Source organism: Syngnathus floridae, chromosome 5, assembly GCF_059516105.1.
Source record: "Syngnathus floridae isolate MCC-2025c chromosome 5, RoL_Sflo_1.0, whole genome shotgun sequence".
In the NCBI taxonomy this organism is placed as follows: domain Eukaryota; kingdom Metazoa; phylum Chordata; class Actinopteri; order Syngnathiformes; family Syngnathidae; genus Syngnathus; species Syngnathus floridae.
In genome coordinates this window covers 16,062,718-16,085,687 of record NC_142417.1, presented here as the reverse complement: position 1 = coordinate 16,085,687, position 22,970 = coordinate 16,062,718, and the positions used below count along the sequence as shown (strand labels likewise).

Below are 22,970 nucleotides of genomic sequence, written 5' to 3'. Positions count from 1 at the left end.
CAGTATAGTCACATTCTGAATGCATTTAATTAAAACAATGCAAGTCATTTTACAAAACGACTGAACATATCAGTAATGTAAAATCTTTTTCAAACAGATATGTGGGTCCCATATTTCATATTTAATGTAGTATTGTAGTTGAGTAATAGTCACAAATAAAGAATAAAAAATGACCATTGCTTTTATAGGCGCTCGCTTTTTTTTTTTAACACTTTTGCCTTGTCACAAACGCTTGCTCCTGTTTCCATGGTAACACAAGCCATACTTGACATTCGCCACGCATCAGAGGGGATGCTGAGCAATGGCTTACTGTCTGAAGACAGGACTGCCTTCTCAAAACAGGTACATTTCAGATGGGCTTAAAATGTGGACATAAAGCAGCTGATTCTTAAAAACTATATTTAATATTTTAATACATTTTTCACAGACATGGTAGTGTTGTAAATTGTGAACCAATTGCAAAATATCTCATTTAAATTACCTTTTAAAAACAGTAGTATTATTAGCATGTCTCCTATCAGAATTGGAATGTTTTGTCATTTTCTCAGACCCTCACATAATTACTAGAAATGTGTTGATCACGTGATTGTTTTGGCTACTTTCAGTTCTAGGTTCAAACTCTTGTGTTTGTAAATTTAATTCTCTATTCACTCCAGTCTTTTTTTTTTATCTTGTGTTCTACCCAATCATGTCATCTGTGTGACCAGACAGACTACTTAGTTCACCCATTTAAACTGATTTGGATGACATTCTGATTTCCATCTTTTTATACTTTGTGCATGGTGAATTCTTTTTTTTTACAACAAAAACAAAGTATTCTTCAATTGTTGTCAACCTCGCACAGCTTGCACTGCATTTTGTGACAAAATCATGATGCATTCTCACCTCATTGGCAGACGCCCAGTCACTGCACATTAACAGCAACTCAGCAATGCTGAGAGCAACAATCAGGTTCTTATGGACAGTGGTGCGATCTGATTTCGGAACCCTATATAAAGGCAAACACAAATATGATGAAGGAAAATGAATATCATTTTGAGACTGTAAGTACAATATTACATTGTTGTCAAAGATCTAATTGAATGATCTAAGATTCATTGGGATTGTTGAGTATTTAAAAAGGAAATTCTCAGAAGCGCTTCAACAAACCTGCCTCGTTTTTTTTTTTCAGATGTGAATCCGGTAGGGTTTTTTGAAATGCTTTTCAACCTCTGCTCTTTAAAAGGTGTGCTCTGTGATATTTGTGACTCACCCCACAGCAATGAAGAGGATGAAGGTGAAGAGGAGGCCACACAGAGACACTCCACAGCCAATGAACGTCAGTACCTGCAAAGCTTTTTTGTTTTCTGGGCTTGGCTAAAACGCACACACGCACACACACACACACACACACACACACACACACGCACACACGCACACACGCATCCCCCACATATAGTGCGTAAATCTATGAGCTGAAAATAGAAGCCAACACAGATGAAAAAAAAATCCTGAATAAACACAGTGAAGGTTACCTGGGCTTCATAGACCTGTAGTAGCAATGCAAAATTGGTGGTGTGATTGCAGTAGCACACTGTGTAGCCATACTGTTTGGAAACAACCTCACATCCTTTGGTATTCCACCACCCACCAGCCTCTGGACTAAATAGAGACAGATATGAATTTATCCAAACACATACAGGAATGGGAAGAATGGAAATTTTCCAATATCTTAAATAGTTAGGGTCATTGTCATTGTTCTGATCTTACAGTGAGATAGCTTTGGTATTGGAAATCTATCCAAAATTCCAAATGACTTTGTTCCAAAGTGTACTTACGTGAGATTAAAATCCCAGAAAGCACACACTGGATCATATACAGCACCAGCAGAATTCTATTAGATACATAGACCGAATGTGAGAAATGTTATCATTAAAAAAAGAATTGTGAACACTGTACTCCAATGTCCTCACTTGTACTTTGTGACGGAGTTGAAAGTTGACTGCTGTGCTGACGTGCTGGTTGTCTCCCAGGACTGTGGTGGATATAACAGAGGAGCCCATGATCGTACCCAAATACCTAAAGCGCAAACATTTATTTCATGACTCGTAATACTGTGACAATGCTTACACCTACAAATACATTAAATTATTGCCAAGTAAAAAAGCTAATGTAATATACAAATGAAGTATAAAATATGCAATTCCTGTTTTCAAAGTCTTGCTCATGTGGGGATAAAAATCTGTTTAAGTGTATCATGAAACTAAAAGTACAATGCAATGATTATGGCCAACAATAGGATGAAGAAAAAAAAAAAAAGAAATTAACTACCGTATTTGCCGGTGTGTTAGTCGACCTTTTTCGATCCAAAATCGACCGAAAAAAATCGACCTCGACTTATACACCGAGTCATAAAATTTAACTTCGTATTCATCGCTTCAAATGTGATGGTAACCAAGGCCGTTTCTCATGCAGCTCATTGTGCGTGGGTGTGCGTCCGTCAGGCTCATCAAACAGCGAGAAACTGAATCATTATAAAGCGTTCGTCGCATTAACACGCATCCTCAGCAACAATTTCAAATATTCTCACCTCAATAACGGACATTGAAAGCCAGGCAGCGACGATGACTGCTAGGGGGAAGTACTGGGTATTGAGCGAATGTGCGAGTCATTGCGCGTCAAGCAACGACAATAACTACCGGTACGTAAACATTCAATCGCCATGTCTAAATGAATGTCGTTGGCGCTTAGAAAATATTCGCCAAACTTGGCCAGACTTCCAGGGGATGAGGCCGAATTTTCACTTGTTCTGGCCGACCGGAGGAACCAGCCGAGGCGGACACTTTACGGCGGTTGAGTCGTTGGCACTTAGAAAATATTCGCCAAACTTGGCCGGACTTCCAGGGGAAGAGGCCGAATTTTCACTTGTGGTGGCCGATACGGGGAACCAGCCGAGGCGGACACTTTACGGCGGTTGAGTCGTTCGCACTTTGAAAATATTCGCCAAACTTGGCCAGACTTCCAGGGGAAGAGGCCGAATTTTCACTTGTGGTGGCCGACATGGGGAACCAGCCGAGGCGGACACTTTACGGCGGTTGAGTCGTTGGCACTTAGAAAATATTCGCCAAACTTGGCCAGACTTCCAGGGGAAGAGGCCAAATTTTCACTTGTTCTGGCCGACATGGGGAACCAGCCGAGACGGACTCTTTTTGGCGCAAGAGCCGTTGGCACTTAGAAAATTTGAACCGGGCGGCGTGCGCGAGTGCGCGGCCCGCTGGAAGTCGAATGAGGCTCCGCGATTTCATCCGCGGTGCTTATAAAGTGCCGATCCGCGCGGCCGGCGCTATTTTCGGCCACCCGGCGCGTGCGCACGGCCTCCCGGCTGTGCCGGGCGGCGTGCGCGAGCTCGCCGGCTGCTGGAAGTCGAATGAGGCTCCGCGATCTCCTCCGCAGTGCTTATAAACAGCCGATCCGCTCGGCGGGAGCTATTTCCGGCCACTTGGCGCGTGCGCACGGCCTCCCGGATGTGCCGGGCGGCGTGCGCGAGCTCGCCGGCTGCTGGAAGTCGAATGAGGCTCAGCGATCTCCTCCGCGGTGCTTATAAAGAGCCGATCCGCTCGGCGGGAGCTATTTCCGGCCACTTGGCGCGTGTGCACGGCCTCCCGGTGGTGCCAGGCGGCGTGCGCGAGTGCGCTGGCCGCTGGAAGTCGAATGAGGCTCCGCGATCTCCTCCGCGGTGCTTATAAAGTGCCGATCCGCTCGGCTTAGAGCTATTTCCGGCCTCCCGGTGGTGCCGGGCAGCGTGCGCGAGCTCGCCGGCCGCTGGAAGTCGAATGAGGCTCCGCAATCTCCTCCGCGGTGCTTATAAACAGCCGATCCGCTCGGCTGGAGCTATTTCCGGCCACTGCGCATGCGCACGGCCTCCCGGAATTTGAACACATTTCGTCAATAAATTTCGCATATTTCTGATTGAATTTTGAAGTTTAATATAATGCAACAATTGAGCTCGACTTATACAAAGGATATATCATAAAATCGTAAATTTCCGTCGAATTTTAGGGGGTCGACTTATACACCGAGTCGACTTATACACCGGCACATACGGTACTATATGTATTCTTGTAGGATACCTTTGGCTGCCATCCGTGACAGTCGGAACCATGCTGATGTTTCCTTCAGGGTTGAAAAGAGGCCGCAGAGAACCATACCAAGTGTTGACCAGGGTAAGTTTATGGAATCCTGTCCATTAAGCACAGTAACAGAATAAAAAGATATCCCTGGATTTCACCACAACAATAAATGAAACAATCCAATAAAGTATTACTTTAGCATTATTTATTATTTAGACAAATATTTGTTGCAAACCCATCTGCATTTTATTGCACAATCTTAGATGGAGAAAACATGAATGCAGCCTACACATTCTCACATGTGTTCATAGAGGATGCATTCACCTGTACAGCGGAATGTGTCTCAGTTGCAAACAAAATGATGTGACTGCATAGTAAATCTGAATATTCAGTTGACTTGAGTGAATGTAAAGCGAAAGAAAACGATTGGCTCTTGGAGGGTTCAGTCTACCTTTGTTAAGGAGATCCTGGACTTTTTGATGTGGAACTGTAATACAGTCGGAGTTGGAATGTTTCTCATTGTCAGGGCCACAGAAACTCGTTCCTTTGGATGACTCATGAAGCTGCTGCTGCTGCACTGCTAATTCTGTAAATGTCAGGAGAGGTTGAAAGCAGATCTCCGGTGGGACATGTGCTGAAGTAGATTTTTCGGATATCTGTACTGCAGTTTTATTTTTATAAGACTTTTTACTTAAATATATGAACAATGAACTGAGGCGGCTGTTACTCAGGCAGTAGAGAGGGTCGTTCAGAAGCGATTCGAGCCTAGCTCTGTCCAATTCACATGTTGTAGTATGCTTGAGCAAAACACTTCACACACCTTGCCTCCACGGAGTCATTGGAAATAAGAAAGTGTTCTCAATTGACTTAGTTAATACATTGAAAGACAAAAAAACAAATATCTTCTTTTTTTGTTAAAACAGGTGTGTTGCAGTTTTCAATCTCTGCAAAGGCTGACGCAATGTAAAAATTATGTGAAGCGAGAGACGTAAAATCAACTATGGTTGACCTCTTGACAGATTGAACTCTTGAGATATTGAGGTGGACAGCACTGACATGTACCATTACTAATGGCAACTAATCCAGAGAGACAAGCTATTTCCCATCCATGGTGTTGCATCTTGTGCCATCCTAAAAAACATCGGCTTTGAGTATGAAAAAAATCTGTCTCGTTTTAAGAAATATATTTTAAAAGTATTTGTGCTATAATTTACTCAATCATCATCAGCTAAATTGTCATTTAAACCACATACAATGTGCTGGTCAGCAATATAGGCACTATGTAAATTGATAAAGTTTTTTGCAGGCAGAGAAGGTTGTGTCATGTTATCAAAAGGGGCGTTGCATATAACAGTCAGTAAAATATAGTTTACTTTAAAACTTAAGTACATTTTAGATTCTCTACTTTTCTACTCACAGGAGTTTGAATTGTTTTTTGGGATCAGTACTTTTACTTTCACCTGTCTCTGTACTACTGCTTAAGTACAGAGTACCAGCGCTTTTACTACACCTGGGAAGAAAAAAAAAAAGAAAAAAAAACGGGTTCCTGAAAATGTGTGAGAGGACATCGGTGGCCTTAACTACACCGATTTCTAGCAGGGCTATGGTTGGCCCCACCCACCCCACCAGACACTATTTAAGTTGTGTGGCTTGAGTCCCCTATCGCCATCGTGTGACACTCACTGATGTTGGGGCTGTGAAATGTCAGGTGATCTCTCTCTGCCATCAACCCGGGGCTTAAGCTGGTCACCATCTGGTCAATACTCTTCACCACATCCATGGGACCATTCACCACCTGGAACACATGCAACACTGCCATATTACCAACCACCCTGTCTTCTACATTATACTAAGCTCAGCTGCAGAGCTGTATGAAAGCATGCAGTTACACAGAATATTGTGACATCAGACCATTATATCAACTAATAATGGAACATAATATGGAGTTGATATCATCTTAAAACAGCTTCCAGCATCAAATTTGATTATTAAAGTGACGGTCAGTTTATGTATTTTTCAATCAGGGAAATGAAAACTGTTTCCATTTTCTATTTAATCCATTCATGTTGGAGAAACAACACAACTGGTAATGCCTTGAAAAAGGTCCACTTTTAATTTGGAATATGGCCATGCCCTCGTCCCCTCCATTCATGTCTCGGTGGGAGTCACAGTAGGGACTGATTTATCAATTCAAAATCATTGCACAGAGCTTTTTGGGCTGATGATTAACACCACCATAATGTATATGCACATTCCTTCTAATCTCCACCTCAGCCTATAAAAAAATCAGCACAATAGTCTTTATTCTGTGGAGGTGATAGTCGGTTTTACTCATAGCAGCTGACGTTAAGTAAATTCGGAATATTGTATAGAACGCGTTTATATTTCCACACGTTGAAGTGTTGGAAGGTGCATATGAATTTTGGTGGTAATTAATCACCTTTTCAGACACTAGGTGACAATAAAACGTGACATACAAAGCCAGGAAACAATACGCATTGCAATGCTCACCTACCTGCCTCCAGTGACATAGGGTCAGAGGGAAAAAAAAACAGAAAGCCAGCTCCAAATATGGGAGGTGTGTCATAAATCTCATCCCCAAAAAGCCCTTAAATTACCACAGATTCGTTTAGTGGCATGATTTTTAGTGGTGACATCATTTTTACAGACAGCCCTATCATATAAGTGCCCACGTTCAGCCTTGTGAAGTGTCTCTTTAATTAACATTCAAAGCCCATTAATTATTAATTAAGGAGTATTTAACAGTATTTTTAACCTCGTACTCCATCCAACCGAAATTGTTTTCAGCACTGTTTTCTCCTCTCAGACTCTAAGTACAGTTTGGTTGAATAACACTCACAGAGAGTCTAATGGATAAGCCTCTAATGCAGGGGTAATCATACATTTTTACATTGTCAGTTTTGAAACCACTCATTCTAAACACAATGATCAGGAGAGCTGAGCCTTGAATACAGCCAGGGGCAGTGTGGCAAGGAGGCGGTTACAGCATGGAAACAGTTTGTCAAAGAGATGCTCATCTATTGAATCTGGGCTGAGATGGCCTTGGAGTGTTGAGAGGCCTGGGGGAAGGGAGGCAAGTGCGAATATGAACACACTTGCCATGGGTTGCCTCCATATGGATCCACGAGCACATAGGTGTCAAACTCAAGGCCGGGGGCCAGATACGGCGCACCAAATGATTTTATGTGACCCGCAAAGACAAATTGTGCATCGACTTCAAAATTACAAATTGTCTTCACTTTACAAAAATAGAAAAAATGCTAGAAATATTTATTAGCATTCATAGTTTTTAAAATATTTAAACAGTTTTTACTAGTCTCTGATTTCAAAACTAGTTATTCAGCCTATACAGTATACAATATAAGGCATTGACATAATAACATCATGATATCATAATGGCCCTCCGAGGAAAACTATGACTACAATGCGGCCCGTGACAAAAGTGAGTTTGACACCCCTGTGCATATCACGGAATTATTATTACTATTATTATTATTATTATTATTATTACTATTAGCAATTCATCCATTTTCAGCACTGCTTATCCTGTTCAAGGGGGGTGCTGGAACCTATCCCACCTGACATTGCGCAAAAGGCAGACTACACCCTGAACTGCATGCCAAGGACAATTATTATTATTATTAATATTAATCACAGGCTGAACAGAATATTGGGAAGCATGTGGGCCTTACAGGTTATCGGGGTTTGCATGTTCTCCCTGCGTATTTTTTTTTTTTTTCCTAGATTCCTCCCCCCACTTCATGCATGTTTAGGTAAAATGAAAATGTTAAACTGCCCGTAAGTGTGAATACGAGCGTGAATAGTTTGTATGTGCCCTGCGAATCTGTGGCTTAGTGCCAACCAGTCTACCGTGCCTCTCGCCCAAAGTTACTGAAACAGACTCCAGGTACTGGCAACACTAAGGAGGACAAGTTGTGTTCAAAATGTGGATAGAAAATAGATACGAATCATATAACGCTTTTCACTACACTGAAAAATGATGTGGAAAAAAAGCACAGTTGTTTCTTTATTTATTCTATAAATCTGTGTGAATGTGAGTTTCTGTGCCGTTTTCTTTTATGTAATCTTACCTTGTAGGTTTCATGTAGAGAAATCCTAAAAGTGTGAAAATATTTGAGCCAGAATATGTTTTGATCCAGAAATAAGCAGCTTGATAATGCAAATGATGGCGGTGTTCACGTGTCCCTGATAAAATCCATTTATGAATAAAAACACATTGCCCTCTAGTGATGAGGGGCGGGAATCCGCTCAAGCTTTTGATTGCCTACTAAGCCATACAATTATAGTTACTTGAGTAACTAAAGTCACTGTAATTGTGTGGTTGACATTTTGTTGTACTTCGAAGTCTGGTTATGCTTTGAGAAGATAAATTATAAACACAGTAGCTTATCTCAGCTGGCTTTGGGCAACGGGTTTTTTCATCCTGAACTGTGAATGTGATTGTGAATGATTGTTTGCGTTGTGTAGATCTGCTCTGTATCTGACTGATGGCCTGGCTAGGATGAACCCGTCTTCTCAACCCAAAGACACAGAAGCATATCTACAAAAAAATATTCACACTCACAATCACAGCTATGGTCATTTTAGAGTGTTCAATTAAGAAACATGTTTTGTGATTTTGGATTGTCCATATTATGTGTACTATGTGTCCTCTCTGCATCCATTGGAGCCTGGTCATCCTGGAAGAGGGATCCTCCCATCTGTGGTCTCTTCTCAACGTTTCTCATGTCCCCTAGTAGGAGTTTTGAGTTTTTCCTTGCCCTCCTGGGAGTTTAAGATCAGGGGATGTTTGAGAAGAATTGTCGATTTTTGCACATGTCCTGAATGTTGTTAGCTACCTAAATGTTGTACAGAGGCCAAGATGTACCGGAGTCAATTTCCTTGTTTGGCATGCTCAAACTTGGAAAATAAAGATTGATTTGATTTGATTTTTGACTTGATTTGATTTGATGTGGAAGCTGTCTATCAGATATGTGCAGATATCAGATTGCAGTCTGGGTTTGGACCAAGTCAAGGTCTAATATGGACGTATGGAATTGAATTACTATGTGCATTGTCAAGCTGCTGTTTTTTTCCTCACATACGCCACTGTCACAGTAGTACATTCAGTATTGTGACCATAATGAGCCGAAAAAGCCATTTGTTTACAAGGAAGAATTTTGCAGAATGGAAAACATGGCTTTGTCAAAAGTTAGGAAAGTTTACTAAGACTATAAGGTTATTAATAAAGGACAGAACCAGTAACAGACTTTTTCATTTTCTAGAAGCAAGTGCCTCACATTTTGACTTAGATAAAAAGCAAAACATTAAAGAAGCACTTCCAAAAGAAACGCAAGCTTTGACTAAACATGTCCACTGAACTCGCGAGCAAACGGAAATGAGAGCCCAGTACAGGAAAACTATTGAACTGACAGCCACAAAATAGACACTGAATGTTTGCCATTGATACTGTCATTTGGGGACAGCATAAGCAAACATGAGGAGACATTTTTGTCACAGTTCAGGCCGCAGTTGTAAATAAGAATTTGTTCTTAATTGTTTTCCTGGGTAAATAAATGTTAAAACAAAGATTTGGATCGTAAGAAGGAATCTGGTAATAGAGCTGGGAGATTCCATAATGGTAAACCAATCATTCTTTTTACTTTTGCTGTGCACGTACTTGTTCTGATTTCTTAATTTGCCTGCTCAGAGTTACTTGAAATTTATGTCTGTGATAACAGTGCTGTAATACCTTGAATTGTTTACCAGCCTATATTTTTTTGAGTTGCAGATAATGGTGCAGTTTTACCTTGAACTGTTTATCAGCCTTTGTTTTTTTTGTTTTTTTTGTGTTGCAGGCAGCAAAATACAATCCGTATCCAATTCCAAGCCTGATATGTTTGTGTCTTTTTAGTGGGTTACTTAAGTTACTTAAGTTTTGGTGTTCTTTGTATTCAGATGTGAATTGTTTTAAGGGTTGAGATATTGCATTTCCCTGTTTGGGGAACATACTTATTCAGTTTCTTGTATTGTCGTCCTTTGGCAGGATAAAAATAAATTCAATTTGGTGCAGACAGGTATTAGTTTTAGTTTTGCGTGACAAATCTAACATCACATTTGCAAAACAACAACTATAGAAAACAACATGTGCCATTCTGATATTGTCGGCTATAGAACATTTTGAGGTTCAGACGTTTGCCCTGAGAAATCACTTTCAACTGTGTTTTAAGTGAGGATCCCCGCCATAGAACATGTTGATTGTGAGACAGACACATTAACCATTAGTCTACTGTGAAACTCACAAAAAACCCCGAATGAACTATATTATTTTCAGAATTAATATATCTCCATGCTTCAAGTAATGCATGCAAAAACCTTTCATAGATGAGTGAGCCTTCAAATGAATATAAAAATGTTGATTTATTTACGTATGAGGCTCATACCCATGACTATAAGGTTGATGGTGTTTGAGTTTATGAGGACTATTTGAATGTACAGTAGAGCAGTGCGGAAATAAAATGTACAATATGTGGCTGTTGCAAGCCCACATATAACGGTGTTTAGTTTGTTTTTTTTACCGATTGTATGGTTGTGTGGAGTTTGTTTTCTTCACATGTATTTGACCAGATGACCGATAAATCACCACTTAAAAAGGTTCAAAGCAGAGCCAAAAGTGCAGCAAGGCAAGGAGGCGATAAGAAGGCGCAAAGCAGTGCGTGCTACCTCTTTGATGGCCTGCCACTTGAAGGCATTGTCCTGGCTGATGATGCTGTCGGCGACACTGATGAAGTGCTGGCTTAGTTCCTGAACGCTCTCCTTGGTGTGGTTGGTGGAATCGGAAAGCTGTGGGGGGACATCAGCAACCAGAGACAGCAACTGGATGAGGGAAACCATGTCTGTTGGCTGAAGTCCCTCCTGCCTTGTGTTCTGCAGAGCCTGGACCGACACATCCAGGAGGGCGGAAGCTTCGGCCAAGCTGTTCAGCCCTGATGACTGTTGTCCCAGTACTGCCTGAGAGACGAGACAGCCCAGTTGTTTTTTTTCAGATCACTTTCAATAACAACACTTCAAAGTAAGGTCTGGGAAATCTCATACTACATAATACATAATAACATACTGTACTTGTATTATACACTGCTAACAAGCCGAGACGAACAGGGAATGGCAGAGCAAAGGAGACAAGCCGGTTGGTGTGACTGTGGCGTCGGTTCGGAGGTAAAACATTGGTTTGTATGCAGAAGCAAAAGAATCGCGAGACTCCGGTTCGTATCTCGAAAGGTTCGTAAGTATCAGTGTTTGTAAGTAGAGGTACCACTGTATTAGATTATATAAAATGTCCCACCCCCCTAGAAGTTTGACGTTCTGGTGACACAAGATGTTAATATATACAAGAAAATATTGGTTTGTGATTATTCATATGTTTATAGACATACTATAAAAAAACAAAAGTACAAGTAATAGTATATCAAACAAATTGTTTTAGGTGCATTACCTGACATGTTTCGGCGGGTTCTTCCGCTCTCTCTGATGAAGACGGAAGAACCCGCCAAAACATGTCAGGTAGTGCACCTAAAATAATTTGTTTGATATAAAAGAACCAGTGAAGTGATTAAAAAGGAAAAACAAGGTGAACTTAGTACAAGTAATAGTATAGTATAGTATAGTATAGTATAGTATAGTATAGTATAGTATAGTATAGTATAGTATAGTATAGTATAGTATAGTATAGTATAGTATAGTATAGTATAGTACAGTATAGGCTATTACTGTACATATAACAAGAACGAGAATAAATAAACAACTAAGCATTTCAGGACTGCACTCTTTATACCAAATCATGATCATCGTGGAATGATCTAAACATTTTTTTTTTTAGCTTTCCTTCACTTTCCTTTTCGTTTCGCTTCTGTCCTACCTTTCTTTGAATGTATTGCAAATTCAAAATAAGAGAATGCTTGATACAAAGTGTTTTTATCTCTTTAAACATTAAATATCATGTCTTTGATTTACAAATCATTGCAATATCTTTTATGTTTAGTGAACACAATGTCCCAACTTCATTGGAATTGGGGTTTGTAATTGAGTGTGGAACTCTGAGGAACAGTAAATTCATATAAAGTCATGGAAGGAAAATGAGAGGGATAAAAATGTCTGGGTTTTCCACCTGGCTGTTGTTGGAAAGCTTCATCAGATGATTCATAAAGGTAGTGGGTTGAGCGATTTGGGCCTCACTCATCTGTTTCATCTTCAGGTAGCGTTCTGGGTCAAAACAACAATAACATAAACAACAAAATGGTGCTGATGCATTGATATGATGTGTAAAAGATGCATTTCTGGCTACATCAAGTGGAAGTGTAGGGGACAGGTAAACATGACAAGATGCTTGACGAGATGTTTAAACTTATCAAAATCATTTACCATGCCAATCATGGTGCAGATGAGAAACCTGTCAAGCCTGTGTTGCATGCACCTGAAAGAACTATAACTGGGGTGTAACAGAACTTAGAGTCGGTTTGAAGAGGGACGGGAGGCAGTTTTGTACCGCGACATTTCACACATGCCGCCTGCTATTATAAAGCTAAACCATGTAATAATTTTACATTTACCGTATTTGCCGGTGTATAAGTCGACTCGGTGTATAAGTCGACCCCCTAAAATTCGACGGAAATTTACGATTTTATGATATATCCTTTGTATAAGTCGAGCTCAATTGTTGCATTATATTAAACTTCAAAATTCAATCAGAAATATGCGAAATTTATTGACGAAATGTGTTCAAATTCCGGGAGGCCGTGCGCATGCGCAGTGGCCGGAAATAGCTCCAGCCGAGCGGATCGGCTGTTTATAAGCACCGCGGAGGAGATCGCGGAGCCTCATTCGACTTCCAGCGGCCGGCGAGCTCGCGCACGCCGCCCGGCACATCCGGGAGGCCGGAAATAGCTTCAAGCCGAGCGGATTGGCACTTTATAAGCACCGCGGAGGAGATCGCGGAGCCTCATTTGACTTCCAGCGGCCAGCGCACTCGCGCACGCCGCCTGGCACCACCGGGAGGCCGTGCGCACGCGCCAAGTGGCCGAAAATAGCTCCCGCCCAGCGGATCGGCTGTTTATAAGCACCGCGGAGGAGATCGCGGAGCCTCATTCGACTTCGAGCGGCCGGCGAGCTCGCGCATGCCGCCCGGCACATCCGGGAGGCCGTGCGCACGCGCCAAGTGGCCGAAAATAGCTCCCGCCGACCGGATCGGCACGTTATAAGCACCGCGGATGAAATCGCGGAGCCTCATTCGACTTCCAGCGGCCGGCGAGCTTGCACACGCCGCCCGGCACATCCGGGAGGCCGTGCGCACGCGCCAAGTGGCCGAAAATAGCTCCCGCCCAGCGGATCGGCTGTTTATAAGCACCGCGGAGGAGATCGCGGAGCCTCATTCGACTTCCAGCGGCCGGCGAGCTCGCGCACGCCGCCCGGCACATCCGGGAGGCCGTGCACACGCGCCAAGTGGCCGAAAATAGCTCCCGCCGACCGGATCGGCACTTTATAAGCACCGCGGATGAAATCGCGGAGCCTCATTCGACTTCCAGCGGGCCGCGCACTCGCGCACGCCGCCCGGTTCAAATTTTCTAAGTGCAACGCACAATGAGATGCATGAGAAACGGCCTTGGTTACCATCACATTTGAAGCGATGAATACGAAGTTAAATTTTATGACTCGGTGTATAAGTCGAGGTCGATTTTTTTCGGTCGATTTTGAATCGAAAAAGGTCGACCAATACACCGGCAAATACGGTAATGCCCTTTATTGCATACCTGTTTGGTTACAATGCATTATTATGTTGGATGGATGCATGTGAGCGAGAGACGTGGCACTCACAGTTCAGTGTGTTTGTGAATAACGTGCTCTTTTTTTGTGCATGTCTTGTTACAAGATCTGAATTGGTGAATTAGTTGTCCCATATACGTGTGTATCATTATTTCTTTGGACATATAGATACCTGAAATGGACCTGTGTAATACTTACATCTTAATTCCAGTCCCTTCAACTGTAAAACTGTTATGTCACAATTTTAAAAATCCAACAAGCACTTGCAAACTTCACACACGAAGGCCAGAGCCAGAATTGAACCCGGCATCTCTGCATTGTGAGACAGAAATGTTATTATTATACATAGTGGCACCACCGCACCACTTTGGATAATAATTTATGAATTTACATTAAAGTTTAGATGTGACTTATTTAGAAGTGAAAAAGGAACCGTTCAATATTAAAATCTCTCAAGCGTCACTGGACTTGGCTGGTAGACAAAGGTTCAATTGCAGACAAAAGCAAGGAATATTTCGACCTGGATGTTGATAAATTGATAGTTTACAGTCTACTATTTGCATTTACCTCAGAAATTGCAAAATTTTACATACCTCTGCTACTCACGCAGATAAATGGCAGCGGGTCAGAGCAGTCCGACAGCCTCATTAGTGGGTGTTGATCTGGCTGGATCTGCAGCGTTCTGCAGCCTTGCAGTGACATCTGCTGGTGTTTTGCTGTTCACACGTCACACAAGCGCCAATAAGCCCAATCAGACAGAAAAGACCAAATGCGTTAATAATTGAGAGGAAAATAAACATTGCCACTGTTCAATAGAAACAAGTTAATCTCAATGCAGAAGAATAAAACACAAAACAAAAACATGCTATTCATATTGCAATTATGCAGCATCTTGTGTGTGCATTTCTACTTGTGCAGGATCAATAGTATATCAGAAATGATGAAGTGATGCTTGTGTGTGTTGTCTGTTTATTACTGATGTGTTTCCAGTCTGAGGTGCACATATATACCCATTGACTCATTGACACCGTTTCAATCTTGAGTTCGCACTCTCAAAATATGACAAGAAAATAGTGAAAAGCTATTTTATTGAACGGGTGTTACCAATAAAATTGGATCCTACGTTTTACACATAGCTTACTTTATCGCATACTACTACTACTACTACTACTACTACTACTACTACTACTACTACTACTACTACTACTAATAATAATAATAATAATAATAATAATAATAAAAGAGAGTTAAAAAAATAATTTACATCGTATTTTGCATAGAATCCAATGATTTTCTGGTTTAATTTACTAAAGTTAATCCGGTGGAACTACACACAGTCGTAATTCATGGTAGCTAGTGTGTGGACACAGAAGGAAACAGACCTATACAGTAATCCCTCTTTTATCGCGGATAATTAGTTTAAAAAAAAAAAAAAACACGATAAGTGAAATCTGCGAAGTACGGTCACCAACAAGAAGTACTGGGCAGGCTAACGGAGTTAGCGGAAAGATAATAATTCGCGATCGTGCTAACACGTGAAAACGGACTTCGAAAGGAATGTGAACGAACATTTGTACCAATACTACATTGTCCTAAAGGTTAGACACGTTTTCTCAATTTAGAAGTTTTATTTAGACTTTGTGAATGTTTTTTTTAATTAGGAAAAAAAAAGTCTGCGATGTAGTAAAGCCGCGATAAACGAAACGCGAAGTAGCAAGGGATCACTGTGTACCCAAAAGTACCTTTTTTCATATTATATAGCACACTACTCGGTTAACCGGTATTGTGTTGCATTGGCATTCTCCCAGTTTATTGGTATCTCTTAATTTCATTGGTGCGTTGGCATGTCACAAAAAGGAAGTGAGATTTGCTACTACGATGTGCAGTGTTTATCATCACAAGTCAGCACACACTAAAGCAGTAGCTCACACATGCACACAAACACACTAACAATCGAACATACCGTATACAATTAGAATGAATGATTTCACATACATGCTTCACAAAGATCATGTGCCTTATAACCTAGTGTGTTGGAAATCTATTAAATTAGACCCATTCGTGATTAGTCATTTAAATTAATTTCCAAACACTTCATTTGTCCTTGAGAGGCAATTTAAAAGGCATGAAGAGCAGCAACAAACATAAGAACATGTATAAAGTGCAGCAGTTAAAATATTCCAGCTACTACGCAGTAAAGTGCTATGTGCATTCAGTTAGTTGCAGTTATCACAGGGAGGGGTCAAAGTGGCCCTCCTCTGCTGTGCTTTACAATATGGACGTTGCAGTCTACGCTCTGATGCGAGTTACATTGAATGTAGTGCGTGCGTGTGTGTGTGTGGGGGGGGGGGGGGGTCATCCTGGATTCTGTGAGCAGAGCACAAGGTTTGTTGCAAAAAGCAGACAGTGCTCTAACAGGGTGTCCAATTGCTTTTGAGCAGACTTTGGTGACACGAAGTAGCTGAATTACATTGCCTAATGCCTGTAAAATACAGTATACTGTGACAGACATTAGGACCAGGCCTCTCACCCAGCAGGAATGCAGTTGGGGGCGTGTTTATACGTGTATGTTCTTTGTTACGTAATAATGTCTTTTTTTCTTTGTTCACTGGTGTCTTGACTCACTCATTGGCAGTCAGTCAGGCCTTAAAAATTTGCCTTTTACATGACTTCTTTGTGTTTTCCTCCTTTCTTTGGGGAAGTAGAATAGTCGTGAGTGCGGTATTTTAAATTACATCCACATAATTTAAGAGTGACAAAAAGAATCGGCTCGGTATTGCAATGGCCAATCCTCGAGGCTGCATCATTGGTATCGGTATCGGATATAAAAAAGTGGTATCGACCCATCGCTAATATTTACCACGCTTTACATAATAAAACCTGAGGCAGAACTTTAAGTTTGATCAACATTATGTCTTGCTTTTAGAGCTGAACAATTAATCACATTTAAATTGATTTTGCAATTTAGTAAAAGAAAAAGAAAAATAAAATCAGAAAGGCTGCAACTAAAAAAGAAGAAAACAACTCCTTAATTTTGGTCGGTCAAGAGGGTTCCACTTTTTTAATGTATATTTTATTCATTGATGTAGTGTCTTGATTACCGTAAATTTCGGACTAAATTTCGGTGTGGCTTATATAGGATTTTTTCCGTGATTTTTGTGATGACTTGATCACTTTTATACACTCGTAAAAAGACTGTGGACCGCTGTTGTGCGGCACCGCTTTGCTGGAGGAAAGGATATGTGACACGGTCACTGGGGAGAAAAGTGGTGGGTTGATTGCATGTCCATCCGCCAGGCAAATAGTGCCATATAATTCACACAAAGAAGAGACAGAACGAAACCAAGATGGACATTACTGAAAGGAAGCTTTTATACACAAACCGTCATTATGGGGGACAAAAAAAATGCAAATTATACCGCTTTTAAGTTAAAGGCAGTCGATTTGGCCCATTGTTGATGACATCGTGTTACATCACCCTTTTCTTTATTTCCCAGTCACGTCTACTTTGGAGTTATACCTGTAGCTCACTAGTTTAATGTAACTTAGCACTTCGTTCATGAATGAAATTAGCATGAACAGACCCTCATCATGGAAAATGCTAGAAGAAATGCATAAAAGCGACGATGAAAGAGAGACTTTGAAAGTGTGTGGCGAAGAATATCTAACGCTATTCCAATCGGACACTGAGGAGGAAGACTTCGATGGTTTCAGTGCACAGGAGGAAGATGAAGACGGAAAGAAATATTAAGGTATGTTATTAAAACTTTGAAAAGGTTTTCTGTGTACCGTCTTTCTTTGTAAATAACTCGCATGCACACTTCCGTGTTGCTGCGGGACTACTGCTGCGTCACAGGCAGCGTTTAGAAAGACATGTTAAAGTATGTTATTAAAACTTTAAAAAGGCTTTCTGTGGACTGTCTTTCTTTGTAAATAACTCGTGCGCACGTGCGGCTTTTAGTCCGGTGTGACTTTTATAAGAAAAAAACTAAAATATCCCTGAATTTTAGCCAGTGCGGTTTATAGTCCGGTGCAACTTATAGTCCGAAAATGATGGTAGTTAAGTGCTTATGCTTAAGAAGCGCACTCTGTATTTGTATATCATTGCCCAGTAACTGCTGGGATAGGCTCCAGCATGCCCGCGACCCCCGTGGGGGCAAGTGGTACAGAGGATGGATGGATGGATGGATGGATGGATGGATGGATGGATGGATGGATGGATGGATGGATGGATGGATGGATGGATGTTCATAAAACATGAAACAAAGTGAGAAGAAAACAGATTTCACAGATTATGGTTTACTGACATTTTTAAGATAAACTTTTTTGGTAGAATTCTGTGAGGTTGTATTGAATGCTTTAGATTGCACGTCAGTGTTTAGCAGGTTAACTAACAACTGAACTAGATAAACTATCTTTCACATTAGTTTGTGCTGATTTCTTTATTTTAGCATAAATTTGACCTATGAAAGCAAAACATTTATCCATCCATTTTCTGTACCGCTTTGTCCCCACGAGGGCCGCTGGTCATCCATTATTGTTTTAGTTGTAATGCACTAATGCATGCATAGACTGAATGTAAACATGTGTACGTGTTCAAGTGTCAACAATTTTCACAGTCTATGTGGAAACACTAACAAACGCGTTGACTTTTGTTCAGATAGTCGTGCTTTCAGCCACTAAAATTACATTTCTTTCATGTTGAAATAAGTTGCTGTGATCCATTCATACAACCATGAAGACATTTGACCAACTGCAGTAAAAGTGTTGATCGGTCCAATCGGACACCAATTAACTCTGGTCAAGGTGACTGCCTCCTTACAATCTCAATGCAGACAAAGAAAGAGACAACAATTTACTTTTGCATTCATAACTCTGGGAAAGGTAGCAGCACTGAGCCCACATAGATGTAAACACTCCAAATATCCAGAACAACACGTCACTATGAAAAAACAGGTCAGTTCATGAAAAGACATGAAAATCCAAACTGTACTAAACGTGGTCATACCTGGACAAAACAAAAGCGCTTGGATCTCCTTGACGGCTGAATGATTGATCAGATGGTCAAGGTTCCAGCTGAAAAGCATGTCTTGATTCATGGCCGAACATCCATTCAAAGCACGGACGTGGCGGCTTTCCAGAGAAATATTCCAAACATTTAGGTCAGTGATATTTCCAAAAAAGGGCTCAGTGAAATTCCCTCCAAATGAGTCCTGGTCCTGACCCAGAATTAGTATCCCATCAGCATAGATATCTCTAGATGTGTCTGAACCTGCTCCCATGTCCTTCCTTTCACCATCCACATAGATAGCCCAGAGACTGCTGCTCCAAGTGACACAGATGTGATGCCATCCACCATCATTTGAGAAATATGCTTTATATGGAAGGTGTTTCCCATGGACAATGAGTGCCAAGAGGACCCGTCCCTGCATGTCACTCTGACCTCTTAGTAGGAATTCATTGGTGAAGACACGAGCAGCATAGGAGAAGATGGTGGACACTTCATTCCACTCTGGGTCCCACTGAATACGAACACACACACTGACTGATGACAGAGCAGGAAAGGGCTTATTGATGCGAGCAAAGCCTTCTTTGGATGTTTTTGGGAAGTTTAAAGCTGAGAACTGCAAATCTAAACAAAAAGTACAGGAATTCAATTTTACAAGGTTTTTCAATTTGTTACAGGTATACTTATTGTATAGTGCCCCAGCGTTTACTCACACTGCTTGGAGAGGGGTAAAGGCTTGGATGGTAATTTAGAGGGATTGTTGATCCAGACATGTGACTGGTATCTGGCCTGTCGCAGTAATTCCAACACCCTTTCCCGGACCTCCAGATGGTCCAAGGTGGCAAGAGAGCTGAACTGACTTCTGCAGGAGCTCTCAGCCCTGGAAAAGTCTACTGAGTCATTGACCAGCACTAACGCCCAGTGTGAGGATAAGTGAACCAATCTGGACTGTCCTGGGGAGTCAAATTTGTGTCTTATACATACACACTTATCAAGTTGATTACATGAGGTTGGATTGAAGGACTAATAAACAGTGACTTACCATGTGAATCGCCCACTCTGTCAGTCCCAACATGTGTTGGCTCACTCTCACACACAGCCTACAGGAAAAAGTCAAATTGGTGTTAACACTTGTAATTTATAGTTTGCGATCATGTATCACTGTCAAAATTCAGAAGTTTTTCACAAGTTCAAAATATTTATTTATGATTACGTTGACATGCAAAACTATATGAGAAGCACGAAAAGATTATTACCACAAAAGAAAACAGTATTAGTCCAGCATGCAAGGCTCCAGTCATCTCTATATCAGTCTAATGTCCAGTTAAAACAAAATCCTTGTCCAACTTGGTCTTGGTTCCCAAATCTCGATGAAAAAAAACACTGGATTAATGCACTGTTTAAAAAACTGGATTGGAACAGCGATTCAAAATGCTTTGTCTCATGACAGGACCGAGGCAAACCAAACAACAGGTTGTTCAAAAATCTGGTCTTCGGAAAGATAAGACTCAAACCCGTGTTTTTTAGCAAATACGGTTGAAAGTCATTCCCTAAGTAATCTGGAAACAAAATCCACACGTGTAGGACAGTTGAAGGTAAATCCATCCAGACTCATCATCAAGAACCTCTGCCTCTACGTCCAACATATCCAGCAGAGGTCTCAAGACTGGCAGACAGTCAGCTATCCCACCGTCTGTGTGACGGGGGTGGGGTGGTGGTGGTGGTGGTGGGGGGGTCATCTATTCTACCTCTCTTCTCTCTTTCCTCCTCCCTCTCTCCAGACACCATACCCCTCCTTCTCTAGCACCCTGAAGCCATCTCGCTTTGTCATGCAAATGCAGTCATTTTCTTCCCCTTTTTTTCAAAGAGCCCTACTTACGCAAGCAGTGTCAAGCATTTGGCAAAGAGAGTTCATCAAGAGCAGCAGGGGAGCGGACATTTTTACCACATAGCTCTTATTTATTACTTCTATAAGACTTTAAGTTAATCAAAAAATCTACTGCTATCCTCCACGGTAGATAGAAGATTAGTACTTAACAGCAACATTTGAGGGATGTTCTGGTTGCATTTTTGCAACGATGAGCTGGGGTCATCATTTTTTTTTTACGATGAAAGCTACTTTTTGGGTTCTGATTAATGCAAAGGGCTACTGATTTGAGACACTTACCGTATTTGCCGGTGTATAAGTCGACTCGGTGTATAAGTCGACCCCCTAAAATTCGACGGAAATTTACGATTTTATGATATATCCTTTGTATAAGTCGAGCTCAATTGTTGCATTATATTAAACTTCAAAATTCAATCAGAAATATGCGAAATTTATTGACGAAATGTGTTCAAATTCGCGAGTTTGTAGCGAGCGATCTATACGCCATTTTAAATATTATTTACTTTATGACCCTGTGATATTACAGCGTTCCACAGTAGACAGCGACACATCATCCCACGATGTTTAATCCATCCTGTTATTGTTTCTAACGATGGTGCTTTCATGACTCCCCCTTTAGTAAACTGCTTCTCGCCTTCTACCATCCAATTACTCCAATTTCCTCTCAATCTGTCTTTGAACAGCTTGTTCAAAAAAACATCAAGTGGCTGCACAACACTTGTTAGTCCACCAGGAATAACGGCGACATCAGTGTTGTTGCATTTAAATTTTCTTTTGACGGAGTCCACTGTATGGGCTTTGAAAGAATCCCATACGAGAAGACTTTTCTTCTTTAACATTCCTCCAGGTCGACAGTTCCATACTTTTTCTATCCAGATCTTGAGTCCCTCCTCATCCATCCATCCTTTTGGATGATTGTGAATTACTACACCACAAGGGAACTGTCCTTTCGGTCGAGTTTTTCTCTTAAAAACGACCATCGGCTTCAGCTTGGTACCGTCAGCTAAGCAGGAAAGAACCACATTGAATCTAGACTTTTCGTGGCCTGTTGTTCTCACGAGAACAGTTTTTTCACCTTTAGCAGATACAGTTTTCGATGTAGGCATATCACACCATACCGGTGTTTCGTCCATATTTCCAATTTGCGATAAGTCATATTGTTCTTTTTTTCTCATCTTGATTACAAAGGATTGAAAGAGAGTTATCTTTTCCTCCAAATCTTCAGGCAGTTTCTGAGAAAGTTTAGTTCTTTGTCGTAGCACAAGGTCATTTCTCTTTAAAAATCGTGAACACCAACTTATAGTTCCTTTGAAATCGGCAATTTTGTTTTGTTTAGCAGAAGCCAAAGCTCGCAGACGAATCATATTTCTTGTGACGATGAACCCGCACTTTCGTTGCTCCTCGACCCAGCATACAAGTTCTTGTTCAAGTGCTGGCCACTGGCAGCTTTTTCCTCTATTAGCACATTTGTTTCTTGGCATCGCTGCTAGCTGTGTTGCATTGCGTTTCCAGTCTCGTACCAGTTTCTCATTTACGCCAAACTTTCTTGAGGCAGCACAGTTGTTAGTTTCTTCGGCAATGTTTACAACTTGCAGTTTGAACTTCGCAGAGTATTTCATTCGTTTAGACATGGTGATCGAATGTTTACGTTTCGGTAGTTATTGACGTTGCGTGACGCGCGGACGTTATCGGAGTTTAGGCGATGACGCGCACATTCGCTCAATACCCAGTACTTCCCCCTAGCAGTCATCGTCGCTGCCTGGCTTCCGATGTTAGTTTCTTCGGCAAAGTTTACAACTTGCAGTTTGAACTTCGCAGAGTATTTCATTCGTTTAGACATGGCGATTGAATGTTTACGTACCGGTAGTTATTGTTGCTGCTTGACGCGCGATGACTCGCACATTTGCTCAATACCCAGTACTTCCCCCTGGCAGTCATCGTCGCTGCCTGGCTTTCGATGTCCGTTATTGAGGTGAGAATATTTGAAATTGTTGCTGAGGATGCGTGTTAATGCGACGAACGCTTTATAATGATTCAGTTTCTCGCTGTTTGATGAGCCTGACGGACGCACACCCACGCACAATGAGATGCATGAGAAACGGCCTTGGTTACCATCACATTTGAAGCG

At 41.4% G+C, this 22,970-nt stretch overlaps 1 protein-coding gene across 2 annotated transcripts in view; it reads right to left on the bottom strand.

Moving 5' to 3' along the window:
• The window catches only part of adgrd2 (adhesion G protein-coupled receptor D2), a 55,696-nt gene extending 35,090 nt beyond the window's left edge, over positions 1-20,606 (bottom strand). Inside the window, exons 1-15 of one of the 2 annotated variants that reach the window (XM_088375583.1) lie at positions 20,211-20,606; positions 19,997-20,054; positions 19,668-19,907; positions 18,955-19,578; positions 14,540-14,662; positions 12,295-12,389; positions 10,854-11,141; positions 5,793-5,904; positions 4,561-4,695; positions 4,110-4,218; positions 1,953-2,058; positions 1,818-1,873; positions 1,515-1,641; positions 1,253-1,356; positions 886-988 (exon numbers count right to left, since the gene is read on the bottom strand). In XM_088375583.1, the coding sequence (XP_088231709.1) occupies positions 886-988; positions 1,253-1,356; positions 1,515-1,641; positions 1,818-1,873; positions 1,953-2,058; positions 4,110-4,218; positions 4,561-4,695; positions 5,793-5,904; positions 10,854-11,141; positions 12,295-12,389; positions 14,540-14,662; positions 18,955-19,578; positions 19,668-19,907; positions 19,997-20,054; positions 20,211-20,255 (2,325 nt within the window). In that variant the 5' untranslated portion in view covers positions 20,256-20,606. Of the gene's footprint in view, positions 1-885; positions 989-1,252; positions 1,357-1,514; positions 1,642-1,817; positions 1,874-1,952; positions 2,059-4,109; positions 4,219-4,560; positions 4,696-5,792; positions 5,905-10,853; positions 11,142-12,294; positions 12,390-14,539; positions 14,663-15,688; positions 15,757-18,954; positions 19,579-19,667; positions 19,908-19,996; positions 20,055-20,210 lie in introns of those variants that run through there. The other variant, XM_088375584.1, reaches the window with a different exon arrangement.
• Positions 20,607-22,970: the final 2,364 nt, after the last annotated feature.